At 37.6% G+C, this 12,583-nt stretch overlaps 1 protein-coding gene across 1 annotated transcript in view; it reads right to left on the bottom strand.

The window, feature by feature from the left end:
- LOC139144114 (Golgi SNAP receptor complex member 2-like) overlaps window positions 1–12,352 on the bottom strand; it is an 86,533-nt gene extending 74,181 nt beyond the window's left edge. Inside the window, exon 1 of the mRNA XM_070714785.1 lies at window positions 12,169–12,352. Within this exon, the coding sequence (XP_070570886.1) occupies window positions 12,169–12,352 (184 nt within the window). The remainder of the gene's footprint in view (window positions 1–12,168) is intronic.
- Window positions 12,353–12,583: the final 231 nt, after the last annotated feature.

Here is a 12,583-nt window from a genome sequence, read left to right as displayed (position 1 = left end):
ATGCTTTATATTTAGCAAAACAATCATGAATTAAAGCTCCAAGCAGCGTTACCAGTGATTGTGATATACTATAGAACACCAACTGATGATGACATGAGTAAAATTTCAATTGAAATAGTGCATTGGTTTTGGATAAAAGATTTCTGAAGATTATTTCCTTGTTTTCACAGGTTTTTTGGCGCCGAATCAATTGACTGATCTTAACGCCCTATTTAAACATTAAAAGTACGCATTTAAATGATGATATGAGTAAACATTTAGGTCAAATGGTGCATTCGTTTTGTAGCAGAATATCTTTTAATCATTACTCTATGGTTATCAAAGGTTTTTCTCAAAAAGTAATATGGCGGCCGAAAGCACGTGATCTATCCAAATGGCTTTCACAAACTTGATAGTACTCACAATAGTAATGGCATGAGTAAAATGTATGTTCAAATTGTGAGCTGGTTTTACAGTTAAGATTTTTATAGATTAAATTGGATTCACAAGAAACCAATATGGCGACCAAACCATGTGACCGATCCAAATGGTTTCCACGTATAGTCCTCCTACTAGTGATGTTATGAATACAATTTCACTTAAAATGGTTTGTTTGGTTCTTGATTTTAAGATTTTGAAAGATTAAATTTGAGTTTTGGAAAATTCAATATATGGCGGCCAAGGTCAGCTGACTACTTGCGATTTTATTAGAAAATTTTAAAGAACAGAGAATATGCTTGCTGCACATCAAATTTCAAGTGGACCTGGTTCCCAGATACTTAGTAGAAGCCACTTTGAGGTTTTGGGAAAGTCCAATCTGGCCGTCAGGTTACGCAACTAAAAATTCTAGGGTTAGGTGCTCCACCTCTCATGACCCTTATTACTCTGCCAAGCTTAGTGTACATGCAGTGGCTACAAAGATCTAGGCCGGCAAAGAATTGACGGAAGAAGAAGAAGAAGAAGAAGAAAAAAACCTGTGAAACCAATAGGGGTGAATCGGATAGGCTTGAGCCCCTGATAATAATAAAATAATGCATCCTCAAACACATTCTCGCCGACTTTGAAGTTTCTTATCATTATCTCTTATGAGTTTCTTATAGTAGCCTTTCACATTATAAGTATCCTCAACAGAACTCCTTGAATTCCTGAAACTTTGAAAATTCTGGCTTTTCAGCAAAAGAATGACGTTACAAAATAATCTAGACAACACGGTAATCGCAGGTGATTTATTTTACTCATTGGCCCTTCAACAAACTGTCTGAGAAGGATGGATCATTGTATTTGATTATATGTTATATTTTAATCATTTTAGTCGATTCCCAAATGATTATCATTGAGTGTAACGTCAAAAATGACTCTTCTTCCACAAGACTTTTGGCATAAAATTGTTACTCTAGATATCTTACAGTCTCATAATGCAAACTAAATATATGTCACATATCCTCGGAGATTTTTTATTTGAGTATTTTGGAGTTACGATAAAGCTTTTTATCCAAGTGCTTGTAGTTTGATGTTTGTCATGGTTTGTTGAAAAAATGGTATTCTTGTTCGTCTTTTTTGCTAGCTCTTTAATTAATTGTTGTGTTTACGATGTTTGATTAAGTATTTCTTGCTTTTCGCCTTTATTCCTTTATTGAACTTTCTGTGCATTTTTTGTTCTTTTTTGGATGAGAAGATATGGTACTTTTATATCGCGGTATTGAAAGAGCCGCACTGTTTGGGTTTTGAAGGGATAGTGAGGTTTTACTTTGTCTTTCTCTGTAGATATTGAGTGGTGTGGTTTGGTTTCAGAGGTATAGACTTTTTTTCTTGCTATACACATGAATCATTGCATTATTCAGAATGGACTATGAGATGCAATGTTTTCGTGAATTATCTTTTAAACTAAAACTAGTCCTCAGAGATGTACTTGCTGAAGGACATATATACGGCATTAATAACCACTGAATGGTACCAATTGTTAAAGTTTTAACAAAATACATAGCAAACAGGTACTGCGCTAAAACATGGCTTCCTCCGTGCAAATATGCAAAGGATAGGGGACATGGTAGATGTGCCTATTGCAAATTTTCACACAGAATCAAATTTCCTCCAGTGACATCGTATTCACTCTCTTCTCAGTAACTTGTTCAGTTTTTAAAAACAGAAGAAACGTTAAAATGAACCAAAAATTTCTTGCTGGTTCTGTCACAATTGAATTTTATCGAGACAAGTTTACTTGTATGGACAATATCATATGATCGATATAGTAATGAACATCTGTGAAAATTAGAAAATATTTTGAGGTTATAAATTTAGAGGGTTGTTTTTAAACATTCCTCCATTTCACTAGTGTACAAAAGACATGCATTGGACTTCTTTTTGAAAAACTGCTCACTTGTTTTCATTAAGTAACTTGACATATGTATGCTATGCTGTGGTTTAGGAGCATTGTAGAGCTGAAGAAATTTGAATAATTTGTCATGGCCATTAATCCTTCTGACACCTTTAAATATCCCTAAACTCAGCATACCTGTCTAACGGACATCACCAAATGTACTTATGGAAACCTAAGTCTATAAAATTAATCCACAGGCTCTGCTGATTTTCAATTGCTGTCACTTCAAGAACAGCAGAATTCATGCCAATTTAGGTGTGGATATTGGTGATGAACTGATATTGTCATCTAAATGTTTTGACGGTCTTACAAGTGTAAAGATCTTGAAACAAAGAAAAAGTGAAACGGACCAAATGTAGATTAAATAAGCTTAGGGTTCTTAAATATTTTTGTTCACCTTAGACTTTACTTTTTCTGTATTTTCTATGATGTTTTCTTACACTTGTGAAAACAAAGTTTATGCTGTTCCACTCCCAGAATAACTTTGAAATGCATATTGTTCATCTTGTTAACACAGCCTGTTTGACTGAATGTATGTCTGATGTTCTTTCACAATGTACTTAAAGGGGCAATAGCTGTAACTTTTGAAAATCTTTTTCATTATTTTTGTCCTGACGAACATGTACATTTCTTGTTTTCTTCCTAAATTTTATTGCAATACAATTATTAGCTTTGTAAATGTGACCTATGTTGTACAATAGGCAATATTGTTTATAAATTTTAGTCCGGACTAAGACTCATTGTAACTAGTATGATTGAAAATTACACAGGTACAGGCTGTGATGACACATTTTGAACTAGTTATGATTGAGGGAAGGAAACAAGAAACTGTCTTTTACAAACTGGTTAGAAAATGATGACCTAAAGGACATTAAAGGGACAAAGTCGGCTATTTTTCATGAATTTTGTTTCATACGAGATACTACTCATATTGTTTGACATGTTGAAAGATACCGAATGAATGGGTGCCCACGCATATATTCGACCCCGGTTTTAGGCACAATACATGAAATCATCGAGAAAATGAATTAATGGTCATGACCATTAATTCATTTCCGCACTAGTTTCATTAATTTGTCTAAAACCGGGGTCAAATATATGCATGGTCACCCATTCATTCAGTATCTTTCAACATGCAAACAATATGAGTAGTATCTTGCATCAAACAAAATTCATGAAAAATGGCCGACTTTGTCCCTTTACGGGAGAAGAAAATATGTTTTCTAGAATGTATGCAAATGTTATCAAAGGTTGCTACGAACTATTATTCCTTTCATCTCCACTGAAATGTATGATTTTCACATGTGAAGTACATGAAACTGACTTCAACCTTATGACCTAAACAGGATTTTTCGGACATGACAATCCTTGCATCAGACCTGGAGCAACTACATGTAAGCTGGGTACACATGTTCAGAGACACCGACATATCACTGAACTGACCAATACTAATGTTTATCAGAATAAAGCTTCATTCGTAAGAAAACATTGCATTACAAATATAGACTTATAAAAGTAATGAACACAATTACGTTTACTTTGTTAGCATTACATAAATTGGGATTTGGAGCTTTGCTATCACATTGACCTTCTAATTAGAAAAAAATCTTACGTAAATGCTCCTCAACTGAAATCTGTTGTCATATGTCACTTGTGGCAACACTCAACAGCAATAAAAACTATTGCTTTATCAATTATTAGCGATTAAATTCAAAGTCGACTGTTCTTGTTTGTTGTACTGATATTACTGCTACCACAGATTGGGTTTTTGTTCAAATGAACCTACTTTGCTGAACACAGCACCCTATGAAATGGGATTCTCATCAGCATATGTGCATAACTTCATTTCAATTAAATTCTATCGTTATCTAATTTTACTTCGCCCTCACTGGCTTGGTTGAATCAAAGTATCAATACAATATTAATAAAGGTTGATGAAATAGAACATATACATATTAGAGTCCTCCAGAAACACAAAAAAGACAGCACAAGAGCAAAGGAAAAAGTCTCTACACTCATTAATTTGATGTATTTATTTCAAATTTTAATACTTCCACGGCTTTCATCCATTTCATTGGACAATGACACTCTGTGTTTTTTTTTGAAACTTGAGTTCATTGTGTGTTTCTACCAATAAAATATGATCAAAGGCTCTGTCACTCCCTATGCTCGACCAACATACAGTCTTATCGGCTTGGTCTTCTTTTCTAAAATCTCACCAGCCTATCCATGGCTATCCTCTTGTATTTACACAATTTTTGACAAAAATATGACGGAATTTGATATCCAGACAAAACCATAGTTATAGTACAAGGGAAAATAAAATACATCCATTAGTTTTCATGTTCCATAGAAAATAATTAATCCTAACAGTATAGTAGCTTTAAATATTTGATTGTGATAAAAGTATTACGAGGCGCCAAATGCAAAAAAATTAATTTATACAATCATGCTTACTTCAGAGATATAACAGATGGAAAATGTATATAGAGAGGAATTTTGAATACCTACCTACCTACCTTCCTACCTTCCTACCTACCTACCTACCTAGCTACCTAGCTACCTAGCTACCTACCTACCTACCTACATACATACATACATACATACATACATACATACATACATACATACAACCTCCACATACATACATACATACATACATACATACATACATACATACATACATACATACATACATACATACATACATACATACATACATAGAGCCTCCACTTTGATAAAGGTTGAAAATTTACATTGAGCCTCGCTTTGGAGACCCATCTGAAAACATTTACATTCAACCTCGTTTTGATGCAGCTACAAAATTTTATATAGGGCCTCGTTCTGACTGATACAGCTGCAAAATTTTATATATATAGAGCCTCGTTCTTATAGAGCTGCACAAATTTTTTACATATAGGGCCTCGCTTTCATAATACAACTACAAAATTTCATATACAAACTCGTTTTGACACATCTGGGACTCGGAAATTTATATATATATACATCCTCGTTTTCGAAACAAAATCATGACTTCCAAATGTTCATATAATGTTGGTCGCAACTGGATTTACATAGAACACGTTGCGTTCAAAATGCTGCACACAGCAGGGCTTGTGTGTTTCAAAAGACCATAGAAGGACCATAGTATAGCTATGATTGGTTCAACTATACATCAAAAGTGACGTCTTGCTGTGACCTTCGTTTTGATCGTTGATTAGCTTATTAGCAGTAGAATAAATGACGTCATATGGTAGAATCGTTCTGCAGGCCGTGTTTAGCTGCGCTTTGCCTCAAAACACGGCCTATTTCATCAAGACGTTGCAAGTAACACATTCATGGGCGTGATATTTGGGGGAAATGGTTAAATTTGTGGTCCAACTAGGTATATGGGAGTGTAGTTCTGAACGGTTTGTGAGCGCACGGCCAGATGATAAATCAAGTGGTGCATTTTTTGAGTGATTCTGTTGCACACCTTGTGAGTATTTAGGTTGCAGTGGCGGGCATATCGACTACGGGATCGATAGATCGAGCCGAAAATCGATCTTTTTAGCAGACTACCCAGCTAAGGAGCGCCTGTGAGTAGAAAGCTGGTAATACACAGCACAGTACGCAGGCTAGAGTCGACCTTGCTGCGGATCCGTAGCCCTACAACTCCCTTTGCTAGTTGTGTTGGGGGAGTCCCCAACACAACAAGCAAAGGGAGTGGTAGGGCTACGGATCCGCAGCAAGAGTCGACCATGCAATGCTCGTCCCCTGAGGCCGCTGCAGTCAGCTGTGTATCCATCTTTCGCGGTCTAAACCCACGCAAAATGATGGATGAAGGTCAATTTGGGTAAAAAGACAGCAATTCTTGGTCTTGGGCTTTCCTCAGGTGCAGCCAACGAACAATACACTTTTAAAGGGGTCCTTACTATGATAAGATATTGTGCATGACAAGTAATGTGAACTGACTAATTTTAAGTCATGAGGGTAATTAATTAGCTGTTCATAATTTTCCCTCCCACTGAAAATTTTCCGACTTACCCTCCCACACTCAAACTTCATTTTTACCCACTTCCCACTTAGTTTTGCCTGTTTCCCTCCTTGCTGTGAATTTTTGAAGCTACCCTGCCCTGTGGCGAAAAAAACTTGCCGATTTCCCCTGCCCTGAAAAAATTCCCCTCAAAATTTAGTCATTCCATTTCCCCTGCAGACATGAAGCTACCTACCCTGCGATGAAAAGACGTGTTGATTTTGTCGATTTTTTCGCCATGTTCAATTTAAAATTAACGACCCGGTTGTTAATTTTCACACTAACAGCCAAAACACAATTTAGACACAAAACACACTAAAGCACATACAAGACAAGGTGGGTGATGTGTGAAGCCACTTTCCCTTTATTACAAGAATAAGTAGTCTGGGTAACCTGAAGGTATAAGTACTTACCCTGTGTCCCCATCCCCAGAAACACCATAGCTCAACTTCCCCTGTCCCCGTTTTAAAAGTAACTTCTCCTCTCCTCGTTTTCGCCAAGCCCTGTCCCCAGGATAATCAACCGATAGCTGCCCTGCCCGACAAAAAAACAACACTAAAATTGCTCCCCTGCCACCTAAAATATGTCCCCTGCCAAAGCAACATTAAATGTCCCCTGCACTCAAAATTGCTCCAGGAATAGCTTTTTCGATGAATAGCTCTGTTGGCTGCACCTGTTTCCTCGGGGCATTCGACACAAAGAGCATGGAGTTACACAAAAGCGAATACAACGGCTGTGTTTAAGGAGAATTAGAAATGATCAGACATTCCAATTCACTTGTCAATCAGGGAATCTCAGCCGACAGAGTACTTGAGATTCATTGAAGATGGCATGGAGTGCAGTGGCTGAACGAGCGTTGCATGGCCGACTCTAGCCCGCGTACCATGCCCTGTGTTCCCGGCGTTATACGGCACTACAGGCTCCATGGCCCTGTGTATGATACTGTGTGTTCCCAGCGTGGCGCTATAGGCCCACTGTCTCCCGTCCATCACAATATAACGCCGGGGTCGGTGGAAACCGGGTGGGGGGGGGGGGGGTGTTGACTTAAGTCTATAAGAAGCTATGGCAGTTACCTGTGTATGTGTGAGCAAGAAATTTGATTTTGGAATTTCACTGAAAATGTTGTATCAATATACATGCTGGTCTATGAAGAAACTATAAATAATTTTTTCCGATACAAAACTAGCTAAATCTGTGTATTTATGTACTCTTGATTATTGATATTAGTGTACTTGATTAGACTAGGGCGATTACAAGTTCATGTGTGTGCAAGAAATTTGATTTTGAAATTTCACCAAAGATGTTGATTCTCTATACATTGTGGTATGTGAGGAAACTCTGAATATATTTTTACAATACAGAACTAGCTATTAAAATCTGTGCTTTAAAAAAGTTTGACAATTGATATAAATGTACGTGACGAGAATATTATATTTGAAAGAGCAGATCTGAAAAACCAATATGATATTGGAATTTCACCCAATGATTATTTGTAAAGTTCAAAAAGGATTCTTTGAAAGTTCAAAGGTCAAATGGGAAATTATAAGTCAATTAAGATATTATTGATACGGACTGTGACATCTTGGGGAGGGTCGCTGTTTTTTGAGCATGAAAATTGGGGTAGGTAACTCTTTTTCTTGCAAACACTTTTGAAGGGCCTAATTTTTCAGCCCAGGGCCATAGGGAGCGAAGGGTTAATCACGTGCCGCCAACTGGTAAATTTCATGAATTTCGCAAAATCATCACAAAACATGTTTTGAAGGCTGATATACCGATTTTTCTTAGTTTTGACCCTGGTCTAAAATTTGGAGGGGAAAGTGAGAGCTGTTCGTAACTGCCCTCCCACTGGCATACGCTGAAAATATGCCCTCCCACTGAATTTTGATGCCGACTGCCCTCCGGTATCTACAGTCTGCCCGCTCCCCACAACAATTCAAGCTCCCCACTGCCCTCTCCCCACTACTGAAATTTCCCATTGCCAACTAGATGCCCACTAGGCACCCCAGAACAACGCAAAACCGTGCGAGCAGTTAGCAGTATACCTTGGAACATTGCTCCCCTCTAAGTTAGGAGCTTAATTTCTCCTGCAAGTTCTATCAAGCACGTCGCTTTCCCCTCCCTCTATGTATTTTCCGGTGCCCACTGTCAAAAATTTTCTCCCCGCCCGCTGAAAGTATTGAAATTTCTTCCCTGCCCACAGTAAATATCGGTATTTTCTCCCCGCCCGCTGATTAGTTTTGAAATTTGCCCGCCCGCTGAAAAACTTCGCACGAACACCTTTTTGCACGAACAGCTTAGTTGGCGGCACCTGGTTAATGAATCAAATTTGATGATTTTTTATGGGGGGGGGGGTCACATTTTACGATTCATGAATTGGGGAAGTCAAATTTTCGAAATTTGATTTGGAGGGGGTCGCTTTTTACATTTCAAATGTTGTTCAAGTTCCACCGACCCCCCCTCCCCGACCCCCCTCCCCGTAAAAAAAAACGAATGCTCCCTTAAACTACCGATTTCACATCATGCTGTGGTACGAACGAACTGACCGACCACGGACGCGCGAGTTCATGACGACATAACAAAAACGACTTCATTGTACTATGACGACCGTGATAGACGAAGAACTTTGGCCCATGTTGTAAATCGGCCGAGAGGAGACATGATCTTTGATGACCTTTGGCCAATATCTACATTTATTAACGGCTACAAATATGTCTCCACTCGGCCATAAACACAAATACGCCTCTTTAGTGAACGGAAACCTCAAATATGCTCGGGTGACATTTCAAAGGCGGCTATTGCCACACTGCGGTCATATTAAGGGATCTAAGCTCCAACGTTGCTACGTATGTTTCCTAGCATGAATGACAGCATGCATGTACACAGTAACAAAGCAAATATGGTACTATTTTCAGCATAAGTAAACATTTTCATATCCGAAATGCCAAACCTTTGTCATAGTGATAAGGAGAATGATTTTCATGAGTTTGTTTCTCTGGTGGAAAGCATGTAATCCCCTTTTTCAAAGCCACGTTATAAGGGAGCCGTCATTATTTACGGCCTGGGGGTCAAAGAAATTTAATAGAAACTCCGAAATTTCAAGAAAACCCCCTGCCAACCATGAAAAATTTGAGTACCCCTCTCTAAGTCAGAAAGTTACACTGACCCTCGCCAACTCAGAAAAGATAAATACCAATACATGTATTTGTAAAATTTACAACACTACAGCAATAGTAAAAACCTTTCAAATCCTGGTGTACCCTGCTAGATTATCGTCGGTTATCTCATGACGGTTGAAAAAGGTGGAACCACGATTGGAACTAACTTGGGATAATTGGATGGTGAAGTAATGTCAATTTAATCTACAAATGTAAGCTCATCTGCTTTTCTTTTTACATTATATACTTGTTTTTATGGGTAATTTGCAAAATACCAACATTCAGCTGTACGGAACCTAACACTTTTGAGAAATTTGAAAAATATGAAAATCCAATTATCCCAAATTAGTCCCAATCGTGATAATATAAAAGCTAACGCTATAACCAGTATCCAACCATATGGTATTGTTTAATTTCACGCGTATCATGACAGGGTTTTCACTAGGATACCTAACTGTTCAGAATTTGAAAATAGGGGGGGGGGGACACGACAGAGGCTGAAGAGGAAAGTGTTAGAGGGGCTGTTCCCTATCTTGCATGACATTTTTGAGTAATTGATTCCTGGAATGGTGCAGCCTGGTGCAATCAGAGAGGTGTTTTTAATTAGGTCTTTACTAAGTAAAACTGCAAGAACAGCCTAAGGGGGAGAGCATTAAATAATTGAGATATTTAATTTTTGCATATTTAAAACAAATTCGGGATGATGACAGTCATATTTATACCCAATTTAATTGTTAAAATGAATGAATGAATGAATGAATCATAGACAATATTTCATTGAATCAGCACGTTTGAAAACCTAAAAATCGAAAATTATATATCTCTATGTTACTATTTTTAATCTGTATCAGCCATGATGAGTGTAATGCGAAGCAATGTTTCCTCACAAAGTATAATTACAAAAATGTAGATCAAATAGACTTTATTGTTGTTCTTATCATTTTTTAGATAAATTAAACTGCAAATTTTATATCAGACCTGAATAGTATATGAACGAAACTATTTTATCACATTTGAATGTTTTACACATGATAAAAAACTAACATAAGAAACAATAGACGATTGGTTACTTAGTAGTAATACACCTACTGATAGAATATATGTAAATGAAGATTATTAATCTTAAAGGCCCGATAGCTCTATCTTTTTGCATTATTTTTTGTGATTTTACTTCAAAACTAAAACAAGTTCACGGGAATGTATTCATTGAGGGGGGTTTATACAGGTAGAATAAACTGTCCACTGGGACTACATGTGCAATTTTGAGCAAGATAAATATAAATGTTTGCCCAAACATAAAATGGCGCCCTCGTGCAAATAAAGCAAAAACACAGTACGCATTGCATATATGCATTGGAATCTTCACAGAAACAACAGAGTAGTCAAATATAATGCTGAACGTTTTTCCACTGGGACACCATACGCTTTGCTTTCTTTGTAATATTACCAATTTTTAAAATGGCAGGAAATCAAAATAACGGTTAAAATTTAAATTTACTTAATCCATTTTTTCAGTGGTAAAATACTATATCCTGTAAATCTGCAGAATTTAAAGAAAACTAGAGAAAATAGAAAGCCCTTTTCAGGTCGGCAAAATTCAAGAGTTACAGCTACAGGGGCTTTAAGTTGAGTAACAAGTGGTTATACCCTGGCCTGTCGATTATTTCTGAATGAATATTTTAAATCTGAGGAAGGGTATATGTGCATTTCAAGGTTGTGAGGTTGATTGTCTTTATATATATATATATATATATATATATATATATATATATATATATATATATATATAATATATATATATATTTAAAAACTATCTACTGTTGATTGACCAATCAGAGTGCTCAATTCAGGGTGTTTTATCTACTCGTAAAGCCTTGGTCACCAAATTCCAGAAACGAATGACAGCGCTGTAGTAAAGTACTGTCCAATCAAAAGTGAACATGTCATATTCTGTAGACATCTGGTACGTTTTAATATTCAAATTTGGTAACACAGCGGAAACCAGCTGCAACACAAAATCTACTATGCCCTAGGGCATTTATATAATAGCCCCAGGGCATTTATAGGATGTTCCATTACACTGGAAGGCTATTTCACAAATAAAAGTTTTAAAATCATATCCTAAACATGTTACATTGACAAAGGGGACGATTGACGTAAAACACATTGAAAAGAAAAATATATCAGTTAGGGGCGATAGTTTTTAAGTCGGATAAAGCCTTCGTACTCGGGCTCTTCTGGTATATAAAGTCCAACCCGACGATAAAATGTCTCGGCCTGCGGCCTCGACATTTTATCATTGGGTTGGACTTTATATACCAGAAGAGCCCTCGTACTCGGGCTTTATCTTATACATAATTACATTTCGTTCTTGCAGGCAAGAATAAAAAACGCCATGCCATCCCATTTCGATTCCTATACCACACTGTAGCTTTTTCCTTGCCATACTAGCATCCCCTATATACATAGAGAAAGTCTATTCTGGACACCAACTCCATAACTCACGCATGCAGCACGTGCCACCACCCTTCTGCAGCCTGGCCCAGCTGAATGTTGCAATACTCGTTTATACAGCCCCGACCACACACAATCACTGAACCAAACAGTGGCCACTTGCACTTGTCTTTTGCCCTTGATCCTACCCGGCCTGGGCCGTGAGGGTGGTGGGCATCCTCTTGGGCTCTCCATGTACATGCATGGGCCCTCTTGACCCTTTTTCAGTGGCAAATGATGATAGTGCTGGGAGGCTCGGTTGGGTGATTCTCCAGTAAAGGTGGTCTGCCCACGTATCACCACCCCTGCAGCTGAAATTGTTGCCATACCCATTTCCTCCAGCTTCCCTCCTCTGAGCGTTCTGTCTGTCTGTCTGTCTGTCTGTCTGTCTGTCTGTCTGTCTGTCTTTCTGTCTGTCTGTCTGTCTGTCTACACGACAACTCAAAAACGCCTGAACGGAACGGATTCAAGTCAGATTTGGTAGACTGAAATATCATTTTTTTCATATAATGGTTTCCTATGAAGATATAATGACAGTGTCGGTATATATCAAGAAATACTGCA

The sequence above is a fragment of the Ptychodera flava genome, chromosome 11 (genome assembly GCF_041260155.1).
Source record: "Ptychodera flava strain L36383 chromosome 11, AS_Pfla_20210202, whole genome shotgun sequence".
NCBI classification, from domain to species: Eukaryota; Metazoa; Hemichordata; class Enteropneusta; family Ptychoderidae; genus Ptychodera; species Ptychodera flava.
Note: the sequence above shows the minus strand (reverse complement) of the source record. Positions and strands in the feature narration are given on the sequence as shown.